The following is a 25,081-nucleotide window of genomic DNA, read 5'->3' as shown; positions in this document are numbered from 1 at the left end:
GTAGCTGGATTGAACTATTGGATGAGTATGTTGATACTAAAAAGAAAAATAAGTAATGTTTTAAAGGTGAAGAGGAAGTTTTGTTGTTGTTGTTGTTGTTGTTGAATGATTTCAAAGAGAAACTTGACTCGTGGTTCTCAATCCTGCTACATCACCCAGAAAAGATCTTTTTGAAAATACTGGCCCGGGTCACACCCCCCAAAATATCTGATTTAACTGGCTTAGAAAGGGCCCTGTGCATCAGGAATTTTTTAAAGTTGCCATGGGTTCTGGTGTGCAGCCGGAGTTGAGATTCTCTGGTCCAGACTCTCACGAATCTCTAGGAAGGGCCCAAGACTGTACCTTGGATACCAGGGTGATAAATAGACTCAGGACAATAAATTTTTACGACTAGAAAGTAAGAGAAGAAAAGGCTGAATCCAGAAAATCTGAAGTCCAGTTGGTCCCTGCCAGCCAGAGATGATGATGATGACAAAAGAATTACAGACTCAGAGAGAGGCCCACCTGGGGAGTTCATGTGTGCAGACCCCAAAGAGCTACGCAGGCCCTCTGGTCTCATATTTTTCTGAAAATCCTTGCATTAGCATTTAAACAATTGTTTCCCCAGTGGAAGAGAGAGAGCAAGGAAGAGGAAAAAAGGAAGGTTTCTATGAGGTTTCTATTTCTGCAGCATTGTTCATTGCAACGGGAAGACAGAGGGTGAGCAAGTTCCACACCAGAACTTTAGGCAGGTTTGTTTCTAAGTGCTCTACAATCACAAGGAAACCACTGACCACAGAAACCAACAGGGAAGAAAAAAGGACAAGGGAACCACAGTGTCCGGGCACCTCAGCACTCATGGTGGCTCGGAAAGGAACCGCCAGCCCTGTGGTGGGATGTTCATTCTTTTCTGCCCTTGTTTAGCTTGAAGTTTCTCCCTAAAGCGATAGTGGATTAAGCTTCAAATACTGAGTTGTTTTGTCCTTGACAAAGGATGAAACATTTAACATGCCCCAAAGATGCTCTGTTCATGTCAGAGGAGGCTGAGACAACCTGTGAACCACCCCTTAGGGGACAGCAGCCAGAAGAAACACGATCATTGCTGGTCCTGCCCAAATCTCACTTCCCAGCCCACCCACCCATACTCTTGCCCTTCTCTGGACTGGTACCCCAACTCCAGGCTTACCCTACTCACATACAAGCACCCAATAGTAAGCAAACACATACTATAATAATAACAACAGTGTCTCACATTTCAACAGCATGGCAAAGTTCACAAAGCACCTTGACATCCCCATTTTAGAGATTCATCAGAGGAAACTAAAGCTGAGTAGGTGACCTGACTGGCCTGAGATGACCTTGCTTGCTACGCATGAGAACTGGAACCCAGCCCAAGCCTTGTGGTATTGGATGAGTCAGTATCCCTTCCACTGGGATTGATCCATTCACACTTCCTGCTGCTTTTTGCATCAGTCCCTTTGTTTTCTTTTTCTTCATTGATGCTTTCAAAATTATTAGCTTCCAATTGTGCATAATGTTCTCTTATAAATGCTTAAATCTCTTTCACATCTGTGATTATCTGGTTGATGGTTCATGAGAGTGAACAGATATTCAAATCCAGCAAGTTTAGATCTGAGAGCTTCACCTTCCAGTCCCGCTTCATCCTTAGTACTAGATCTACTCAGCCTTCTTCTAGGATTTCAACAAAGCGGCATTGTCTTAGGAGTAACAATAGCAAAAATAATCATAGCAACAGCTTTTCTTGAGTGCATGCTACGTGGTAAGCACTGTTCCAAGTTCTTTGCTTTATCATTCAGTCTTCACAACAACCCCATGTGGGAATTACCATTATTATCCCCAGTCTACAGATGAGGAAACTGAGGCACAGAGGGGTTAAATAACATGCCCATGGTCACACAGCTGGTAAATATACAGCATGTAGCCCTTAGTGGTTAAGCAAGTAGACTCTGGAGCTAGGCTTAACTCCAAATCCCAGTTCAGCCACTTACTGTGTGAAGTTAGGTTAGTGTAGTGGGCTGAATTGTCATTCCCCCTAAACGGTATCTGCATCCTTACCCCTGGACCTGTGAAATGTGGCCTTATTTGCTAAAGGGGTCTTTGCAGATGTCATTATGTTAAGGGTCTTCAGAAGAAATCATTTTGGATTACCCGGATGGGCCCTAAACTCAATGACAGGTGTCCTTATAAAAAATTCACATAGAGGGACACAGACACAGGGGAGAAGGCCATGTGGAGATGGAGGCAGAGTGATGCAGCCACAGCATGGAATGCCTGGGGCCACCGGGAGCTGGAGAAGACATGGCAGGATTCTTCTCTTGAGCCTTCAGAGGGAGCACAGCCCAACGGACATCTTGACTTTGGACTTCTGGCCTCCAGAACTGTGCAAGGATTAATTGTCTATTGTTTTAAGCCACCCAATTTGTGGTAGTTTGTTACAACAGCTCTAGAAAATGAGTATCATTTCTGAGGGCTTCAGCCTTAAAATGGGCCTAGATAGGAGAAGCGCCTACTTTACGGAGCTTTGGGGAGGACTAGAAGGGATGCCTGTAAGATTTGCCCACACCCAGCACCTGGAGAGCACTTGATGAAGGTTAGCCCTCATGCAGATCATCATTTATTACCCGGCCTTTGGCTGCTCTGCCCTGAACCCTTGCAGAGCCCACGGAAGCCAGCCCTTCACATTGCCATTTTCTTGTGTCTGACTCGTTGCCACTGGGACCCCTGAGCCCAGCCCAGCGTGTTCCTGGCTCAGGAATCTTAGAGGAATCAAATCTCACTCCCAGACCCAGGCTGCAGAGGCCTCTCTGAGCCATTATTACCAGGGCTGCCAGAGCGAGACTATGAACATGCACATGTGGCGTTTTAATATTTCACCCAAGAAGTCATTTTCTTCCACGATTCAGACACAGAAGACTCGAAGAATTAAAGTGAGAAAGGTACTCAGGGCCTGCATGATTTCCACCGATGGGCGTGGAGGATTTTCCTGTGTCTGTTCAGGCTCTTTCTTTCTTATCTGCGTCTTACAGCAGACGGGAAGCCGGCTGACGAGAGATTGCATGTTCATACCAATTATTAAAAATATATGGCAGGCTTCTGGAAATGCATTCACATGCCAAGGAAATAGAATGCACTTCACCAGCCCAGGCCCCTGCACTGTGTGCTTTGGAGGAACAGTGTGGTAGCTGTAAACACAATGATACAAGGTTTTGGACCAGATTCTGCCACCTCCCAGCTGTGTGACCTTGGGTGAGTGACTTAAGCTCTCTGAGCCCCAGTGCCCATAGGGGAAGTTCATTCCTCCCTCACAGGTTTACTGTGAGCATTATTAACTGAGATAACATGTTCAAGTACCTAGTTCTGAGCCTGGCACATAGAAGGAGGTCAATCAGTGTGATTTCTGTTTCCACTCCCTGCCCCAGAATTTCCTGACTCCATAAGAAAACTGACATAACTACCCTGCCAACCTCCCAGGTCCTGAGGTGCACTGCTGCCAAGAGCAAACGTGCAGGATAGATTTACACCTTCCAGTGCACTTCCATGGCCATCCACTCATTTAATCCTGTAGACTCTGCTGCAGAGAGTGTTCTGTTTCCATTTTGCAGGGGAGCACCTGGAGAGCTCTGAATCACATAGGTAGCAAGTGGGGCTCAGAGGTGAGAAGCCAGGCCTGCTAATCCCCAAAGCTAGTCTCCTTCATACCCCATGCTGACTGTCAAATGAGCTGATGGATGGGAAATTGCTCCATAGGCAACAGAGCTCTATCCCAGCCTGAGGGCTGGACTGTTGTTATCTCCAGCACCTGTCTGTGATCAAGGCTCTTTGCTACCTTTTTGTCCATGTGTATTGTCCTCACTTCCCCCTTCTAGGCATGAGCAGGTTGGATCAGTCTCATTTGGCTCATTCCAAGGCAGTCTGTGAACTTGCCGCATGTGTGGTTAAAATGTACGCATGCTCCCACTCCCACTTCCCATGTGCCTTCTCATGCTCCACGCTCTCTGCCCCACCCACACTCACTGGCTCGCACATCCAGGAGGCGCTCAGCACAGCCTGTCCTCTGTTATGAAGAAGACTTCGTGGAGCTCAGGTGCACCATAGAGCCACTAGAGAGACATGTGTCATTCATTCATCTGCCAAACCCACATTTACTGGGCACCCACTATGTGCCAGATGCTGGAGCCACAATGATGGGTTAGGTGCAGCCCCTGCTCTCAGGACTCCCCCAGTCCAGGGGGACAAGTTAATTGACAATGGCAGTGTAGGTGGCAAGTGCTAGAATAGCTCTGCCCGGGGCCCTGTGGAAACGCAGAGGAGGTGGCTGCTCATCCTGCCTTGAGAAATGTTTCACAAAAAAAAAAAAAGAAGAGGGACTTTTCCCCCAAGTCTTCAAAGAACAAATGGGATTTGGATAAAGAAAACAGAAGCTGTGCAAAATAGTTCATCCTTGCCTGAAAACGTTAAACAGTTACTATTAAGACCCAGCAAGTTCACTCCTAGGTATACACACAAGGAGAATGAAAACATCTGCTCAAAAACATAGACATGAATGTTTATAGGAGAGCTATTTATAATGCCAAAAAGTGGAAACAACCCAAATGTTCATCTGCTGATGAATGAATAAACAAAATGTGGTCTATCCATACAGGGAAATATTACTCAGCTGCAAAAAGAATGAAGTACTGACGCATGCTACAACGTTGATGAACCTTGAAAACATTATGTTCAGTGAAAGAAGCCAGACGCAAAAGGCCACATATTGTATGATTCTATTGGTGTAAAATGTCCCAATCCGGCAAATCCATAGAGACAGAAACTAGATTAGTGGTTGCTTCGGGCTAGGGAAGGAGAGATGGAGAGTGATTGCTAATGGATATGGGTTTCTTTTGGGGGTGATGAAAACTATGAGATAGTCGTGCTAATTGCACAGCATTGTGACTATATTAAAAACTACTGAATTATACACCTAAAATGGTTTAAATTGTGAATTTTGTGCTATGTGAATCTTACCTCACTTTCAAAAAGAAAAAGACAGGAAAAGATACATAAGGACATTCCAGGTAAAGAAACAGTGAAAGCAAAGGTAGAGAGAGGGGGACATGCTCTTGGAGAAGAGCAAGCATCCAATACTGGAGCATGATGCACTATATTTTTCTTCTGTGGCTTCACAGCTTTAGAAGGCTAAATGATTGTCGGGTCCAATACCTGTAGTATCTGTTAGATGTTGTCGGTTGCAAGTAACTCAAACTGGCATAAACAATAGAGGGAATATATTGGCATCTTGAAAAGGTCCAGCAGTAAAGTGGACTTCAGGCACAGTTTGATCAGGGATCAGTTCCATTTCTGTGATTTTTTTGTCCCTGCTCTCCTCCATGTATGAAATATGTCATTACATTTGCTTCTCAGATGTCATGGAGATATGAAAAGAAAGATGCATTTCAACTAGAGTGATTTTAGAGGGTTTCTTGGACAACATAGAATTTTTGCCAAGTCTTCAAAAGATGGGTAAAACCTCAAGGAGTCGATATTCCAGGTAGATGAAACCCCTTGAGCAGGAAAATGTAGGGTGTATCTAGAGAAGAGTTCAAGAATTGGTTGGGTCTGGCAGCTTGCCTATAGAAAGTAGATGCAGGGCTGGAGGGAGCTTGAACTTTAACCTGGAGGCACTGGAGAGCCATACAGGAAATTCAGCAGTGGAGAATGTGATGAGCTCTTGATAACGCCTACTCTGGTTGTCAGATAATTTTATGAAATTATTTTTACTTTTAATAGATATGATAATATTGTGGTTATGTACATTCATGCTGAAGTGTCATGGAGTCTGCAATTGACTTTCAAACAGTTTAGGAGGGAAAGTGTGCATGTGTGTGTGTGTGAGAGAGAGAGAGAGAAGAAGAAGACAAGGAGAGGAGAGGAGAGATGGGGAGGGAAGGGAGAGAGGAGCAGATATGGCAAAATGTTAGCCATCATTGACTCCTGGAGGAGAATACACAAGGGTGTGTTGTACTGTTCAGCTTTTCTGTATGAGAAAAAGAAAAAAATGAGAGTGGGAGAGAGAGACCACTCTGATAGAGGGACAGGCTCAGGAGGTGGTACAGTGGCCACCTCAGGAGGTGGCAAGAGAGAATGAGCCCCGAAGGGCAGGGCCGAGATGCCCCATTGGTGAGATGCCTCAGAGGCCCAAGCCACAGGGCTCAGGGTGGGTGAACATGGCTAGGGACGTGTATAGGCACAGTAGCCCAGTGACTCTGCAGCTTCCAGCCCAAGGGTCCAAGAGGACCCTTGTGCCTGGAATAGAGCTTGAAGGCAGCAGAGGAGGAGAAGGAGCCCCCAGGCAGGGCTGGTTTTGCTCCCTCCATAATTAACAATCGTCTGTGTGACTAGGTGTTGAGTCATAGAATTTCAGAGCCGGAAACGACCCAAGAAATCTAAGCAAATCTCTCATTTTCCTGATGGGGAAACTAAGGCATAGATTTACCTGGACTTTTAGAGTCAGATAGGTGACTAAGGACAAGCTACCAGTTTAAACCATTCCTACAAACACCCTGGTGACTGTCCACAGCAGAAATGACCTGAGGAGACACCAGTTTGCTCTGCCCTTCCTTGGTGAATCTTTGAAACCTTTTCTGAGTGCATATGTCATCAGGGAGCTGCTTCTTGAGTGGGTTGCCATGTGGGGTTTCACTCGGGCCAGGCACTCGCTGGTCTAGGGGCTTTATACATATTGGGCCATTTAATCCTCAATCCTATGAGACAGGTGCTATGTCTAGCCCCGTTTTACAGATGGTAATGATAAGGTTACATTGTGGCCACAAGGTCACCTCATTTGTAAGTGGAAGAATTGAGATTAGAGCTCAGGCAGCCTGGCTCCAAAGCTGGCACCTTTAACCACCTTGCCACCCACCATACCCCCTGTCTCCTAGTCGACTAGACTTCCCCACATTCTCAGTGACTGGCTGACTGATGAATTGATGTGTTTATTGTCCAGGGAGAGGGTCACCAGGCAGTTCTGGCCCCAGCCTCATTGGTATGTCTGCAGTAAGTCAAGGCCTATTTATTACTCATAGAGTATTTTGGGGGTCCGTGATAAAGAAAAAATGCAAAACTTAATTTCACTTCCCTGCTACACTGCTCATTCTTTTTTAATAACCCTCTCTTATCAGCCTCCTGGCAGCTTTTGCACTTCCTGTGCATGTTAATTACTTTATTAATTACATTGATATCTTTGGTTCTGCCCAGCATTTCTTGGTACTTTTTGTTTGCAACGTGCACCCATTTTGCCTTGCTCATTGGCATACGCGGGCCCAGTTCCCATTTCTAAAAGGGATTCTTTGAGCCTCGGTAAACACATGGCTTTCAATTAGTCGCACAATCATCATTTCCCATTTTTCAAATCAGCCACGTCACTAATAGAGTGTTTTTAACATTCTCCCAAATAGAGGCTGTATTGTTAAGTTTCTGACATTCTTTCTCAATCCTTGTTTTCTCTCCATGTCACAGCTCAAAGAACCCCATATACCCTAGCATGGAGTGAGATGCTAGACACTAAGAAGTCTAGGGGGAGGAAGCAGGGGAATTGAACCCTGGGACAGATGGAGACACGGGTTTGTAAGATGAGGCTGGAGGGTGGCCTTGGACCAGGTCCTGGGAGGACCTTAAATGTGACCTTGAGAAGTACAGACTTTATCCTAAAAGCCAATATCCACCCAAAGTATATGGTTTAGAATATTGATCCCATTAGCAGTCCCAAAATAAAAGGGAATGGAAGATCATATGGTCTGAAGTTTAAGAAATCCTCAAAATTACATATCTGCCTCTTGGAAATGTATAATATACTTTTAGCAGGTTAAAGGCTCTGGAAAGTTCTGCAGTTTTATTTTATTTTATTTTATTTTATTTTTTTCGAGACAGTCTCACTCTGTCACCCAGGCTGGAGTGCAGTGGCACAATCTTGACTCACTGCAACTTCCACCTCCCAGGTTCAAGCGATTCTTGTGCCTTAGCCTCCCGAGTAGCTGGGATTACAGGTGCACACCATCACGCCTGGCTAATGTTTGTATTTTTAATAGAGACGGGGTTTCACCATGTTGACCAGGCTGGTCTCAAACTCCTGACCTCAAGTGATCCGCCCGCCCCAGCCTCCCAAAGTGCTGGGATTACAGGCGTCAGCCACTGGGCCCGGCCTTATATTTTTTAGTTAATAAATGTAATTTTATTTGTTAAAAATGTTTAAATTTGCATTTCCAAAACTTCTTTGGCCATGGGACCATTAGCCAAAGAAGTTTTAGAAATGGCCAATTTAAAATTTTAGCATAAAATTAAAATATGTAGCATATTTATACCTACCTATTCTAAGGAGTTGAATTCAGGAAGTGCTGCTGGAGGGGCCAAGGAGCCGCTGTGGGTTTTGAGCAGGTGGGGGCAGGCTTAGGTTCTGTTTTAGAAAGTGACACCAGCAGTCGAGAGGATAAAGGGAGACTGGAGGCAGAGGTTTGAGGAAGCCCCCGAACAGTTCCCGCAAGACATAATGAGGATCTAAACCACAGGTTTCAAATGTTTCCATGTTTTCTTTCCATTTTACTTCAAGCTGCATTGTTGTCTTACAATTGGAAAATCAGTGCTGCTATAATAAATCATAGCATAAGGATTTTACTCAGGCATAAAATCTGAATGAGAAAGCAATCTGCAGTCTTCCATCTTCAAAAGAAGCGTTTAGCCCAACAGGGTATTGAAACACAATAGCCATCTGTTTCTGCAAATCTCCAGAGTTCATCGAGGCTTTCCAATCACACAGACCCAGAGTCAGGGCCCAGGCCCACACCTTTGTAGCTCTATGACCCTGAGCAAGTAGGCTTTACTGCTCTGTGCCTCAGCTTCCCCATATAGTACAAAGAGGAAATAATACTTTTCTCACAAAATAGTTTCAAAAATTGAATGAGGTGACATATACAGAGTGCCTAGCAAAGTACCTGACTCATGATGACATAAAAATAAATGTAATCGCCCTTCTGTATTGGCCAGGTCCAATAAGGAACCTCTAAATCTCAGCAGCTCAGTGCAACAAGGGTTTATTCCTCACTCACACAAAATCCAGCTGTGAAGCCAGGTGGTTCTCCAGGGCAGCCATCTTCCATGAGGCAACTCTGTGTTCTGGACCACAACACAAGGCAGCAGGCCAGTCTTGCAACAGGTCGTCAGTGCTTCAGCCCAAAAGAGTCAAATGTCACTTCCACCCACAGCCCATTGGCCAGACTTAGTCATATGATCTCCCACGCCCACCACCTAATTATAAAAAAGCTGAGAATATGCATGAGCAGATGGGATGTTGGTGGCATCAGCCTCTACCACTCTCTCTTTTCTTTGGTCAGTTCCTTGAGCCTCCCTGAGCCTCAGGTTCCTCCTCTGTAAATTAGGGCTAATACTTCCTGTCTTACCTTGCGTGGGATTATTACAGGAGCACATGAGATTATATATGTGACAAATGCTAAATTGTAGTTAGAGGCAGTTATATGCTCACTGTTTTGCTGTGCCAAAGCTACCTCACATTCTTTGGTTCATAGAAAAAAATGTACAACTTCAACTTTCCTTAAATCTGCATTCCTGTTCTTATTCCCCCGGCCCCATCTTTCCTCTGGATTGGCCACTCCCTTCTCTCATTTGGCTCTTCCCAATTACTTGTCGTGAGATCATTAAGGTCACTTATCAGTAGCCTTTGGTAGCCTATTTTTGGAATTTCGCAGAAGGCTGCATATCCTAAAAGGTCATGAGGGATGAGATGACAAGGAGGTCACTAGAGTATTTCTCCTGGGCAGCAGAGGAAAATATTGGGCGTTCTGAATCACAGGATGCATGGGCCCTTAGGTCTTTGAAGAACACCAAAGAGGTGTGTGTTTGTGCTTGTGCATGTATATGTGTGAGAACGTCATGTGCATGTGTGTGTGTGACTATTTCAAGCCCCAAAATTCCGTAAATGTGGACATTAACCATGCAATCTGCCAAGCTCCATGCTGTGGTTTGGCTGCCAGATAACTAAGGCAAGTTCAGGAACAGCCCCAGGTGAACAGGGTGCTAGGCATGGGAAGGGGAAAACCGTCTTGCCCTACTCAGATCCCCTTGGAAACCTATAGTTGGCTCAGAGGGCACAACTGCTGTCTCTAACCTCAGAATTGCTGTCCTAGGCCAGGCGCAGTGGCTCATGCCTGTAATCCCAGCACTTTGGGAGACCGAGATGGGTGGATCACCTGAGGTCAGGAGTTCAAGACCAGCCTGACCAACATGGGGAAACCCCGTCTCTACTAAAAATATAAAAATCAGCCGGGTGTTGTGGCATGCACGTGTAATCTCAGCTACTCAGGAGGCTGAGGCAGAAGAATTACTCGAACCTAGGAGGTAGAGGTTGCAGTGAGCCAAGATCACACCACTGCACTCCAGCCTGGGTGACAGAGCAAGACTCTGTCTCAAAAAAAAAAAAAAAAATTGCTATCCTAGAGCCAAGGGAAGAGCCCCAGAGGACAGAGCCTGGACCAGTGGAAAAAGTCCCTGAAGTGTAGATTTCAGCTCAAAATAAGGAAGAAAGTTCACATTTAAGTCCAATCTAACCATAAATGAACTGGGCTTCCTTAGGAGGTAGTGAGTGTCTCATCACCAGAGGTATGCAAAGAAAGACTGGACAGTGGGCCGTTGGCAGAGACTGTACCCTAAGGAAGAGACATGAGAGAAGACACTTGAGTCTCTTCAAGCCCAAAAGTTGTGTAACCCTATAAACTAGAATAATGTAACCTCAGAAGACTTATATATGTGTGTGTGTGTGTGTGTGTGTGTGTATGTGTGTGTATAAAGTTTATAGGTTCATTTCTATATATTTGTTGCCACAGGGTATATGAGAGATGAGTTGAGAACAGGTTTATAGTTATAATGAAATCGGAGCATCCTGAGCATCACTGGTAACTCCGTCATCAGAGGAGGATTGCAGGCAGGCAAGAACCTGGCCCAGAAAAATGAGCCCCACTGCAGAGCACAGAAGGAGGGATGCACACTCTCCGGTGGCCTGCTGCTACCCAGGTATCCCCACACACTGCCAGCAGTGGCCACAGCAGCCATTACAGCATCCTATTTTGGAAAAGTCTTTGCAACATTGCACTTTTGTGGCTCCCAGTGCGCTCGCCTCTCTGAATGACAACAGGAAAATCAAATGAGTGTATTGTTCTGGAATGCACTACTCTGTGTGTGTGTGTGTGTGTGTGTGTGTGTATGTCTCGGCTCTGTAGTCTTTTGTCTTACTGTGCTCTTGCTTCATACTAAGAACAGCCCTCAAAGCAGGTGACCCCAGCATTTCTCAGAGGAGAACCCGGGGCTCAGGGTGAGCATGTCACAGTCCTGGGGCCAGACCCTAGTTCAAGTGCAAAGCCCATGGCTGTCCGTTACACCAGGGCACTGCAGTGTGCCCAGGCTGCCTTTAGCCAAGGACACACTGTCAAATCTAAGATGTAGCAGGGAACAAGAGAAGGAACACTTGAAGTTCATCCAGGCAGCAGCCTGCCTTCCTCCGTGTGAGCTGGGAGTCCCAGAATCAGCCAGAGTCCCAGGGAGGAGCGTGAACAACTGACAGGGCCCTGAGCCTGCAGTCAAGATGCTCGAGGTTCAGTTGCCCTGAATTCTTGATGTGTGACCTTGGGTAAGTTCCAGCCCACTCCTGGGCTTAGTATTCTCCTGCGCAAAATGGGAGGGGGGCTGATGGCCCTACTAACCTCCTAGGGTGGTTGGGCAGATCTAATGAAACTGAAAACCTTGACATTGAGTGCACACACTCAGCTGTAGTAGAGTAGAATAGCTCTGTCCGGGATCCCACGTGGTACAGAGTCCTGATTTAGAGAATCTTCGCTCTCTAGTTCTGTCACCTCTCCATTCACGCCAAGCTGGGCTTGGACTTGACAGCAGGGAGTCACCATGAACAGCCAACCAGGTTGTGCACTGAGTTCTCAGCAGAGCCCTGTGAGAAGGTGATGAGAGACACAGCCTCTGTATGGCCATGCCAGGGCTGAGTGGGAACAGCTCAGCTGCCTCAAGGTCTAGGCTGGGAGGTCCAAGGCCTGGGTGGGAGGGATGCCAGCCTGGACGAGGACTGGAGCTGGACAGCTTGGGCAGGGCCCTCTGGGAGCTCTACTCACTTTAGGGGCCACAGATCTGACCACAAGCCCAAGGCCAACCACCACCCTCTCCCCCACAGAGAGGCTCCTTGGCCAGAGGAGTCTGGCCCAGGGCAAGATACAGCTGGGTGGGGCACTTGAACAGGCACTCCTAGGCCAGGCAGGAACTATGGGGAAGAGGGCTGCCCTTGCCAGCTCAGGGCCACAATCAAGTCTAATTTATGGCAGGGCTTTCCATCCTCTTTCACATCACAGCACACAATATTAGCATAGCACCCTGGTGACCACAGAGCCTGCTCGTGGCTGGCAGTGCCTGGCCTATCCATGTGCCCCAAGGCGGAGGAGAGCACTGTCGTGGGGCCGTTCTACCCAGTCCCGCCACACCATGACCAGGGCACACTGTTGGAAGATCTAGATTAGTGGTTTAGAGAAAAGGTTTCAAGAGGAGTTAGGCGGACCTGGGTTCAAGTCACAGCTCCACTCTCCTTCACTCCTGTGTAACCTGGAGCGGGTCACTCAGCCTTACGGAGCCTCGTTTAATGTCCCCTAAAATGGGGTGGTGCTAGCGCTCATGTCTGCGGTGGTTGATTGATTGGGTGAAATGAGACAGTGTATATAACACACTTAGCACAGAATCTGGCCCACAGTGAGCAGTTAGTAAATGTGAGGGGGTCAGAGGAAGTACAGATGACGGGTGGGGGCGATAGCGGAACAGGAAAGAGTCCAACACAGATACCTCTAACACAGACTAAGTCCTCCCGAAAAAGACAGGAAGGCAGATGTTTTGGGCAGTGGATGTGGAGGAGGCCAGAGGCCTGGAGGAATGGATGCGAACTTCACCGTCCTATGAAGAAGGGTATCCCAGGGCAAGGAAACCCCACAATAAGGGCACCAGGAGGAGAGACGATGGACTGTGTCACAGGAGGAGAGATGATGGACTGACTTATGGCTGAGACTGGGGGATGGGGAACAAGGCTGGACAGGTATGGGGGGTCAGATCATGGAGGGGGATGGGGGCCAGGATCATGGGGCCCGGATGTCTTTACTGCAGTCTGGGGAGTCGCTGAAGGTCTTGGAGCATGGAATTAGCACGGCGCGGATGATCACTTGGAGGCAACATAGAGGAGGAATGGGTTGGGAAGAGACAAGAGAGGAGACCAGGTCCTGACCGAGGGCAAGAGCCTGGGGCAGGAGGGAAGGCAAAGGGGAGAGAACTTCACAGGTGCATTCACCTGCATGTGACAGGTGGCTGGATGTTGGAGCCAGGGTGGGCATTGAAGAATGAGAAAGGCTGGAGAGACGCCAGGTTCTGGTCTCACCTGGGCAGACAGTGGGCTGCTTTCTGAGCTAGCCAACCCAGAGGAACAGCAGGTTTAAGGGAGAAGGCAATAAATTCAGACTGGGAGAGGCTAGGCAGGAGTAGAGGGTGCCCCTGGTGCTCCCTTTGGGCCAGCCCAGAGGGCCTGGAAGCAGAGGACCAAATAGGATCCCCTGCATCTGGCCACCAAGAGTTCCCTGGAAATGATGGGGGAGCAATTCAGCAGAACTAGGCTGGAGAGCAGTGGGAGGGGAAGATGATGGGAGTGTGAGGACTCCTTTTTCAAGAAGCTCGCTGAAGGGGAAGAAAGAGGGGACCAAGAGGCTGAGAAGCAGAAAGCAGGGAAGGACGAGTTTCAGGCCAGGGCTGGGCTGTGGCCCTGGGCAGGGGAAGGGGGCAAAAGCACGCAAGAGAGAAGGCAATCAAGGAAGCAAGTAAGGGCAAGGTGCTTTTCTCTCTCAGTCATTTAGTGCTAAGTATAAGCCACACAACTATGCTGTCGTCATGTTCTTACTTTATTTCTTCTCCGGGTTTAATTGACAGCTCTCAGGATCTTACTGTACCATGCCATGTCTGAGGGACCAGGTTCCTCTTCAGCTCCTTTTGTCTTTCTCTGTCTCCTGTCATCATTCTCCCCATCGTCTGCCTGCTGGGTCAGGGTCCTACAGTGGCCCCCACCCCCCACCTTGGCTCTGCCTGCGGCTGGTAGGTCAGGCTTGTCCCTGGACCACAGGAGGAAAGCAGGGCTCTACTCACAGGACAGAGGTGGTTCAGCCACTGGTTGCACACACGTGCACTCCCGGGCAATGCCACCCTGATGACTTCTGCCAGGTTGGGGAATGAGGGGTCCAGGCTGCCCCATCCTGCTGAGGGTGGGGTACAGGCAAGAGCCCAGCAACCAGGCCTGGGAGTGTCTGCTCCTGTCTAGTGTTGCTACCATGGAATCACTGAATGTGGGCATGGAGGGGGCCTCTGAGGGGAAGAATGTGGGCATGGAGGGGGCCTCTGAGGGGAAGGGATTTGCTTGCCTGAGGTCAGCAAGCAGGAACGTCCACTCAATAATGTGCCTTCAACAAAAATCGGGTGACCATGTGAATAGTTTATTGTCCCACGTCAGCTGGGACCTCCTGGGTATTGAGATCCAGGAAATATTGCCTCAGACCCCCCAGGGCCAAGTCCTGGGAAGGTCCTGAGCCTGCTGGAGACTCCTGCCCTTTCCCAGGCCTTTCCTGTAGGCTCCAGGTCCTGTTCCTGGGTCACAAATGCACCAGTGGTCCCCTTACCCCTCAAGCAGTTCCTGAATTTTATTTTTTTTTATTTTTATTTTTTTATTATTATACTTTAAGTTTTAGGGTACATGTGCACATTGTGCAGGTTACATACGTATACATGTGCCATGCTGGTGTGCTGCACCCACTAACTCGTAATCTAGCATTAAGTATATCTCCCAGTGCTATCCCTCCCCCCACCCCACAACAGTCCCCAGAGTGTGATGTTCCCCTTCCTGTGTCCGTGTGATCTCATTGTTCAATTGCCACCTATGAGTGAGAATATGCAGTGTTTGGTTTTTTGTTCTTGCAATAGTTTACTGAGAATGATGATTTCCAGTTTCATCCATGTCCCTACAAAGGACATGAACTCATCATTTTTTATGGCTGCATAGTATTCCATGGTGTATATGTGCCACATTTTCTTAATCCAGTCTATCATTGTTGGACATTTGGGTTGGTTCCAAGTCTTTGCTATTGTGAATAATGCCGCAATAAATATACGTGTGCATGTGTCTTTGTAGCAGCATGATTTATAGTCCTTTGGGTATATACCCAGTAATGGGTTGGCTGGGTCAAATGGTATTTCTAGTTCTAGATCCCTGAGGAATCGCCACACTGACTTCCACAATGGTTGAACTAGTTTACAGTCCCACCAACAGTGTAAAAGTGTTCCTATTTCTCCACATCCTCTCCAGCACCTGTTGTTTCCTGACTTTTTAATGATTGCCATTCTAACTGGTGTGAGATGGTATCTTATTGTAGTTTTGATTTGCATTTCTCTGATGGCCAGTGATGGTGAGCATTTTTTCATGTGTTTTTTGGCTGCATAAATGTCTTCTTTTGAGAAGTGTCTGTTCATGTCCTTCGCCCACTTTTTGATGGGGTTGTTTGTTTTTTTCTTGTAAATTTGAGTTCATTGTAGATTCTGGATATTAGCCCTTTGTCAGATGAGTAGGTTGCGAAAATTTTCTCCCATTTTGTAGGTTGTCTGTTCACTCTGATGGTAGTTTCTTTTGCTGTGCAGAAGCTCTTTAGTTTAATTAGATCCCATTTGTCAATTTTGGCTTTTGTTGCCATTGCTTTTGGTGTTTTAGACATGAAGTCCTTGCCCATGCCTATGTCCTGAATCTTACTGCCTAGTAAGATTACTGAATTTTAGTAGAACTTCCTGAAGGTGAGGAGGAGCAGACACTTTCCACAAGAGGCGTGGCTCTCCCAGGGGGCATCTCATCTGGCTGCCAAAACAGCTGCTAGTTCCAGGTTCTTTTCTGCGCCTGCGTTTCTCCAACTATAAGAAGAGAAACTGGATCAGTGCAGAACCCCATTCGTGTTTGGAAATGGGGAGACGGGAGGGAGATCAGGGCTGTCACAGTGACTAGAGGACATTCATGGCCTTTAGTACGCGGGGTCCAGGGGTTCTGTGCACCCCACCCAGCACAGAATAGTCCCTCCCAACAAATAATTGCTCTCTGCATCCCCAAAGAAAAGTGGCTGGAAGTGCCCATGTTGAGAAACCCTGGTGGGTGATCTTACATGTCCTTTCCAGATCTCTGATTCTGGAAGAAAAAAAAAAAATCACCCAAACTTGTAATCATAACATTCTACAAAAAAAATTCTTACCTTGAAATGACAGCTTCTAGCTTTGTTGCCTCAGAGGTGCGGGGCTGCTGCTGTGGAGATAAGCAGTCGAGCCCCTGAGGGATCTGGAAGGTTCCTCCCAGCTCCAGCGCTCTGTGGCTGTCTGCAGTGGGGGATAATAATGATGCTTTCCACATCAGGAGCAGGCTTTCCCGTCTCTCCAGCCTTCGAGTCACACCGCACCTCCTTTGATCATCTTGCCAGCCCTGGGAGGTTGTAGATGAGGAAGTTATGGCTCAGAGAGGCTGGGAGACGTGTGCAAAGTCACACAGCTGGCAAGAGGTGGACTTGGGATCTGAGTCCAGGGCCCTTTCCCCTCCCTGCCTAGGCATCCTTGTTGGCACCCCAAAAGAGGCCTTCCCAGGAAAGGAGAACCATCTCAAAACTCTGAAATGCAGTCTGGAAAGGCCAAACACACCCCCTAATACACACACACACACCCCCAACACACACACTCACACAAACTCACATTTACATGTACACCTACACTCACCCCCAGCAGAAAAACCTACCAATTTTACCATATACTTTAAAAATCAACTTTGGAATTTAAAAAAAGAAAAGAGGCAGGTATGGCCCAGGGAGGAAGTTCTGCATGCCAACTTCTGGGAGCTGGTCAGAAGGTGGAAAGCACCCCCTCCCTCAAAGGAGCGCTGGCCGGGCTGGGCTGGGCCGGGCCTAGGAACCCTTTCCACCCACAGTGGTGTCAGGAATAAGAGGTCCAAGTGACCCGAGCCAAAAGCCCCATGATCAGAGGTGAATTGCGTGGCCCTCCTCATGTGCACCATCTGGACTCCCCACCCTCCCTGCCTGGCCCTGTTGCCTCGCCCACCCCTAACCGCCCTGGCCAGCCCTGCACAAGACACACAGAAGCACATGATTGTCAAGGTCTGGTCCAGGGTCAGAAACATACAGAGGAGCCCTATCAAGTCTGGCCTTGTGCTAAGTCATCACTCTGTGTCAGAGGTGTGCAGGTGACAAAGAGAATCTGCGTTCTTAACCAGACTGCTTCTAAGCTGAGAACCAAATGTTACCCTACTGTTTAAAATCCTTTAAGGCCTTGCTGCCGAAAGGGTGGCCCCTGGATCAGCTCCTCTCCTGGAACTGCTTAGAAATGCAGCATCCCAGGCCCCACCCGGGACTGCACACCTGAATCTGCATTTTAACAAGCTCCCCAGGCAGTTTGTGCTCACATTATCGAGTGAGAAGCCATGCTGTCCTCTCGCTTATCACACTTCAGCCTCTCTGGCCACATGAGGGTTCCTCAAATATGCTGATGTCTTTGCATTTCAGGTTCTTTTCCCTTGCCATGCCCTCTACCATGCGTGCTCTTCCCCTAGCTTTTCACATGGCTGGCATTTCTTATCCGCCGGGTCTCAGACTAAATGTCACCACTGCAGAGTAGCCATCCCAGGCTACCTGATCTGAAACAACTTCCCTCATTAGCACCCCTCCAAGTGCCCGTAGTTTCCTTTAGGAATATTTATCACTGTTTGTATTCATAACTGTACTGTGTGGTTTGTTGAATGCCTGTGTTTGTTGAGCAGCCCCCGTTCCACTGGAATGTACCCTCCAAGAAGGCAAGCACCATGCTGGTCTCATTCATCCTGTACCCCCACACCAACATGGTGCATGACACACAGCAGGCACATGACAAATCCTCATGGAGTCGATTTCGAATGAATGAATGTAGGACAAATACAGTCATGAAATGTAGGACATATAGAGTCATCTCCCAATGACTCAGACTCCCATTAACTACACTGTAAATCAACCCATGGGCTCCCTTCACAAATGGGAAACTGAGGTCTAGAAAAGGGCAGGGATTTGCCCAAGATCACCCAGCAAGTCTGTAGCAGGACCAAGGCTTTTGACCTTTCAGGCCTCAACACCTCCACTTATGCTCCAACTCCCTGCCTGTCAGTTTGTGCAGCCGGACAGAGCGGGATATTTGCAGGGGGCACTGACCTACATTGTGAGTAATTGCATTATGCAGAGGGACTCTCCGGCCAGCTGCTCTCCTTTTGCTGCACAGATGGGAGAGGCTTTCCCCAGCAGCTTCTGCATGCCTCCTGCTGAGCAGCAGCCTGACCAGAAGTCAGGTGTGAGCACTTCCATCTTCTGGCCGTCCCAAACTGGTGTGGCCTCACTGCTGGACACGGTGCCCTGCCAGGCAGGAAAGAGCATTTTATCAGCCTGAGTTCAGCTCGCAGCACCAAAGCGCAGCCTTCACCCTAAAGCTCTGGGGGCTTCAGGGGAAGCCACTATTGAATATTTAACGATTAAGTTCTTCCTCCCTCAAATAAGCACTTTGCAGTTTATAGAGCCAGTTACACCCACTGTCTCCTCCGATTTGACACAATGATGCATGTGAGAGGAGGGCACATCAGGGAAGGCTCATGGTGAAGGAGGAAGGAGTGCTGGTTTGAGAGTCACACACCTGGGTTTAATCTCAGCCCCGAGACTTACTAGCTGGAGATCCTGGGCAAGTTACTTCACCTCTCTGTGACTCTGTTTCCTCATCTGTGAAATAAGTATAACACCTTGTTGGATTTTTATGACTTCAACAAGATGACGGGTGTAGAGTTCCCAACCCAGCAATGAGCACATCATTGTCACTCATGATAAGGCAGCTCTTGGTGTCCTTATGGCTGATGTTATCAGGTGAAGTCAGCCCTCTCTCTCTGAGGCTGCCTCTCATGGGAACTGTCCTGGTCTTACTGGAATGGGAGAGCCATGAGGACAGGGCTCTTGTCTATCCAGGTTATTGCTGCATGCCCAGAACAGTATCTGGCAAATGGTAGTGCTTAACAGTTATTCACTGTATGAATGAATGAATGAATGAATGATTTCTTAGGCAATTGCCAAAGAGAGCAACAAGTAAGAAAGAAAAATAAAAAAAGTGGCCGGGTGCAGCGGCTCACGTCTGTAATCCCAGCACTTTGGGAGGCTGAGGCAGGCAGATCATCTGAGGTCGGGAGTTCGAGACCAGTCTGACCAACATGGAGAAACCCCGTCTCTAATAAAAATACAAAAATTAGCTGGGCGTGGTGGCGCATGCCTGTAATCCCAGCTATTCGGGAGCCTGAGGCAGGAGAATCGCTTGAACCCAGGAGGCAGAGATTGCAGTGAGCTGAGATTGCGCCATTGCACTCCAGCCTGGGCAACAAGAGTGAAACTCTGTCTCGGAAAAAAAAAAAAGCCAGTTGAAAATTTTGCAGGCCAGCTATCCAGAGCAAGAAAAACGTTCTAAGGGCAGTATAAATGCTGTCCTGTACAGAAGAGAAGAGGCCGAAGCCTGGGCTTAGGCCCTGACCCTGATGTCTGCAGGGGTCAGTGCCCTGTGCTCGCTGGCTCTGGCCTGCATGGACAGTCCACAATGGGAACAGGCCGAGTGCAGTGCCCAAGTGTAGCCTGAGTACTTCCCCAACAGCTGCTCCAGAAGTGGGGGAGTCCCCCATGGTGCTTGGAAATCTGGCCTCATGTAAGGCCAGTGGGTGCCTTCCAGAGTAGCACAAGATGCTGCCGACAGCTTCACCGTTTCCGGCCCCACCGATCTATAGTAGTTGGTAGTTCTGTGTCCCCAGCAGAGGGTAATCCACCACCACCAGGCTGGACCCTTCATGTGGCTCTTTGGTGCCCTCTAGTGGTGCTGCTTTGGTGCACGACAATGACAAGGAAGCACTGGGGGTTGGGGGGTGGGTAGCCCACCTGCCCCTGCAGGTTGCATGCTCAGGTGCATCTCTCCCCATGTGTGGCTGCACAGACCACTGCGAACTCCAGGCCCAGGTAGAATCTGGATGGATTAGACAACACGCACAGCTTGTACAGTCTGCTTTGTGGTTCAGTGCAGGAGTCACTTGATTTTCTTCCAGATGCCCATTGCCAGCCTCACAGGAACAGGAACATCATCACTCCCAAAACTATCCCAACCCCTGCCACTGTAACCTCTGACCTGTGACAGGGAGATGGGGCTGTGTGAGGACGACATTAGTGACCAGAACATTTTTGCAGTTTATTTCTGGATCAGCACCTGAGTATGGGGAAGGTGGGTGTGGGAGCAGCTCGGCCACCCCAGGACCACCGACTTCCATGAACTCTCGGTGGACCCATCATGTTTGTTTGCTACCCTCCTGCCAGGACTGTGCTTAAGGCTGCTGAGATGGGTGCAGAACTGAAAGGCCAAAGATAAGAATTCAGATTTCAGGATTCCGAGAGGTCAGAGCGGTGAAGGTGGGGTTGGGGGGGAAGGGGAGCAGCTAAGAGAAAGGTAAAGGTAGCCAGGCTGGAATGTCAGCAGCACAGGGGGAGAGACTGGGCTAGCAGCAGTTCTGTGAAAACTACCTGATGGGTCTTGGTCCACCCTGAAGGAACACATGAATCACTGGTGGAAGATTATATAGGAAGCCAAGGAGATCCAGAGAAAGAGGTCAAGCTGACTTGCTCAGCACTGCCTGGAGTACTGAGCTCCATTCAAAGCCTGTAGGAGTGGTAAATCTGTAGAGCAGTGGTAAACTCCAGCAGGTTGACTGACAAGGTGGCCTAGTGGAGGAAGGCACAGTGGTGTGTTCCCTCTCTGTAGATCTTCCCTCCTGTGGAAGGTGTGCAGACTCAAAGAGAGAGCTTGGAATTATTCTGGGGAACCCCAGGGGAGAGATGAGTCCTAGTGAGTGGAGGTCCAGGAGGAGAAGGCTGTGGCTCCGTGAAAGCACTGTGTACTACCTCACCGGGAGCAGGAGGGAGGGGCTCCCTGCCACTGCAGTGTGTAAGCCAGGCAAGCCTTGTCAGTTTCCTGTGAAGAGCACTTCATCCCATTGAGCAATGCTGTATGACACAACTAATTTTCTCCACACCGAGAATCTAAGATTCCATCATAAATTACTGCTGTTCATTGTAGAGGAAAAGACAGGATCACCGTTAATGGGTTTGCCATTCATGCATAACTGGAATGGGTCCGTGCTACTGCATTCTGATGTTGGCTTGATTGTCACACATTGGAGAAAGCCAGATTCTGCCACTAAGTCAGTTGACCTTGGGACCAAGCCAGTTCTGTCACCTTAATTAAACAATGAAAGGATGTCAGGAAACCCCCATTGCCCTTAATAAAATGCAGCCCAGCTCCTGGGTGGGTAGCAGTGGAGGGGAAATCTCTACCCCTGGCCACTCTGACTTCAGTTTCTGGAGATCACCTCCCTCCGGGGTGTTTCTCACTGCAGAGCCTTCAGGAAACCACATTATCCCCTCTAGCACTCCAGCCCGTGTGTGGACTCAATGCACATGGACCCAAAGAGGTTGAGCTAAGGCTTTCTGTGGCTTTGGACAGCAAAAGGCAAATCAAGCCTGAGAGAACACACAGCAGGATGATCTGGTCAAAATATGGCCTGAACCCCCAGGTCCCACGCCTCCTAGCTCCTCCTGCTTCCACGTGGGAGCACCATCTTTCCCCCAGCTCACAGAAGCCCAGGTCATTGCCTGCTTCAAAGGTCACACCTGGAGAGCAAGACCAAAAAACTAGTTTCTAAACGCTACCTGTCTAAGACCTGCCTTCTACCCCTGGGTCCCATCAAAGTACCCCTTCTTCCTAGTGATTGACCCTGGGGATGCCCATGCCTTACCCTCAGGAGTGTGGCTTTACCCTGGGCCTCAACAGCACAACTCCATCAGAATATAACATCCTGAACACAGTTATTTGGTGATTGATATACTCCCAGTGGCAAACAGATTGCAAAGGAATCTTCAACTTTACTTAGTAAGTTTGTGCTTGACAGTTGTATGGATGTATCAATTTTGCAACTATTTAGTGTCTAATGTAGGACTGAACAAATCAGTAAATATTTTGATGTTGTTCGAAGGCAGGGATTCCACTGTTGGAGAAGAGTGATGAAAATATGGAATGGGGAAGGCAAGCAAGAACTCGGCAGTGTTGGATCTTATCTAGACAGACAGACAGATTTATTTTTAAAAGAGCTTAGAAGTAGTGATAACTTAGGAACAGTGAGACCATCAAGTGCCTACATCTTGGTTTCTAAACACCATTCTCCACTAAAAAGAACAAGGACTCCTTGGAGAAATGGTTGATTGCAAGGCTGGGAGCAAGAAAAGTTCAAGGAGTGCTGGAATCGTTGTGCCAAGAAGTAAGAAAGTGCTCAAAAAAATTATGGTGATGTGTGGAAAAAACACAGAAGGCAGCATGAAGTTGTCTTCCACTGGCCAAATCTGGAAAAATTTAAGCATCAACATGAATAAGATAGCAAAGGATTATAAGACATTGAATTAAAAAGGAACATAGTAGGCCAGGCATGGTGGCTCATGCCTGTAATCCCGGCACTTTGGGAGGCGGAGATGGGCAGATCACCTAAGGTCAGCAGCTCAAGACCAGCCTGGCCAACATGGTGAAACCCCATCTCTAATAAAAATACAAAAATTAGCCAGGCATGGTGGCGGGCGCCTATAATCCCAGCTACTCAAGAGGCTGAGACATGAGAATTGCTTGAACCCAGGAGGCAGAAGTTGCAGTGAGCGAAGATCACGACATTGCACTCCAGCCTGGGTGACAGAGACTCTGTCTCAAAAAAAAGGAACATACTGATATACATAAATAAATGGGAGGAAAGGAAAGCTCTTCTTTGCAGTAGAATGCCAAGTGTTTAAATAGAATGGTAGAGTTAGAAAATCACCATTTTGCAGCTACCAAAGTAATAAATGACTCAGGTAAGAATTATCAGTGGTTGCTGAAACCACTGCGTGAACGTTTGTGGGGGAACAGGATACTTACACAGTCTCAAAGTAGCTCCCACAGATTATTTATTAATTACAAATGGGGAAATGATACCTTTGAAATGGATGTCTGACAGAAATCATGTCAACCAAGTGATCACAGAGTGCCAACGCGTCCCCCTGATGTGACTCTTACTTATGTAGGATTCCTGACAAGAATACATAAAATCTGAATATAAAACATTCAGGCTAATCCAAATTGAGGGACTTCTACAAAATAACTGAACTAGATTTTTCAGAAACAATGACATGAAAGACCAAAGTAGGCTGAAGAATTGTTTGAGATTAAAGGAAACCAAAGACACGTAAGTGCAATAATGATCCTGGATTGGATCCTGCATTGGAAAATCCACAGTTGCTTTAAAGGACATTATTAAGCCAATTGGCAAAATTTGAAAATGGCTAGTATATTAGATAATACACTGTATCAGTGTTAAATTTTCTGAATTTAGTAAGTGTATGTGATTGTGCAAGGGAATCCCTTGTTCTCAAGAAATATATGCTAGGATATTCAGGGGTGAAGGGTCAGGATATCTGCAATTTACTCTCAAACGGTTCAGAAAAAAATAAATGTACAGTAGATGTTGTTTCATTCCCTGGGTGTCTTTTTGTCTTGTTGCCACCATCTGGCCAATTATCTCCCAGAGTTTCCCAATTCAAGTTCCTGCCAGAGAGAATGTGCTCAGGAAGGATCCTCTCCATCAACCCTCATTAGGCAGAGCACTTTGTAGGAGGAAACCTCATAGGTATCTGACAAGCCTCTGGATTGGCTGCCTGGGGTCAGGTGCCCATTTTTGTCCAATCAGCTCTGGCCAAGGATGAGTCATGTGGTACACAACCTGGCTGCCATCACTGCTCCAGCAGTGGGGCTGTGGGCAAGAGGGTCTCCTCAGAAGGGTTTGGCAGGCCCCAGGCTTGGGCAGGCCAGTATATCCTATATCTCCAGTTGCACAGAGGAAACCCCAGAGATACCTGAAGACCTCCTGACCTAACTTTATACCTCATTCTCACAACAGATATTAGCGGTACCTGCATTGGGCCAGGTTTTGTGTTAGATCCTAGGGGCAAAGAAGTGACCCAGTTCCTACCCTCAGGAGCTCTGACTCAAATTGGAGAGGCATGAATTATGCAGAGAACTGGAGCGCAGGGTTGAATTGCTACCAATAAACAGAAGGCAGTCAATGCTAGTTGAGGCCTGGGCTCCACACCTTAGGAACACAGAGATGGGGTCCACATGGCCTGCTGAACAGTGGCATTGGCTATGGCTCACAGGAGGGAAAAGGGCTCTCAGATAAGGACCCAGTTGCTGGAAGAGTGTCCTGTGCCATCCCTGAGTCTCTGTTTTCTCTTTGCACAGCCGGACCCAGCAGGACGGGATATCTCCATCCGCCCTCTTCTGGAGCACTGTGAGAACACCCATATGACCATCTGGCTTGGCATCGTCTATGCCTACAAGGGACTTCTCATGGTAGGTGCAGAGCAGGAGACAGTGTTGAGGGGGGACACTTCTTTGTTGGGCCTCTGTCTCCCAGGGGCCTCCATCAATGTAAAAATAAACAGAGCCTCCATGACTAAGCAGTTACTCTCTGTGGACTCAGTGCCTGCCACATGCTATCTCAGTTCCTGCAGCAACCCTATGAGATAGGTACAAATAACATCCTCATTTCACTGATGACACTGAGGCTTGGTGTCTTGCCCAAGGTCTTCTGCCTAGTAAGTGGCAGAGTCAAGATTTTAACCAGAGAGTAACCCAAAAAGTCGTGGCTGTGCCTCGCAGCTGTCACTGCACTGCTCCCAGGAAGAGCAGTCTGCCGACATCCAGTGCATGTTCATGTCCAGCATTTCAGCGGACCCTCTCTTAAGTCAATGGGAGGTGGGCAGGATCATCCCCATTTAATAGATGAGGAGGGTAAGCTTCAGAGAGGTTAAATGATTTG

At 47.9% G+C, this 25,081-nt stretch overlaps 1 protein-coding gene across 2 annotated transcripts in view; it reads left to right on the top strand.

The window, feature by feature from the left end:
• GABBR2 (gamma-aminobutyric acid type B receptor subunit 2) overlaps positions 1-25,081 on the top strand; it is a 420,187-nt gene that overhangs the window by 374,671 nt on the left and 20,435 nt on the right. For both annotated transcript variants that reach the window (XM_004048340.5, XM_055350040.2), the window contains exon 14: positions 24,502-24,612. In XM_004048340.5, the coding sequence (XP_004048388.2) occupies positions 24,502-24,612 (111 nt within the window). The remainder of the gene's footprint in view (positions 1-24,501; positions 24,613-25,081) is intronic.

This window comes from Gorilla gorilla, chromosome 13 (genome assembly GCF_029281585.2).
Source record: "Gorilla gorilla gorilla isolate KB3781 chromosome 13, NHGRI_mGorGor1-v2.1_pri, whole genome shotgun sequence".
Classification (NCBI taxonomy): Eukaryota; Metazoa; Chordata; class Mammalia; order Primates; family Hominidae; genus Gorilla; species Gorilla gorilla.
This window is presented reverse-complemented; position numbering and strand designations above follow the sequence as displayed.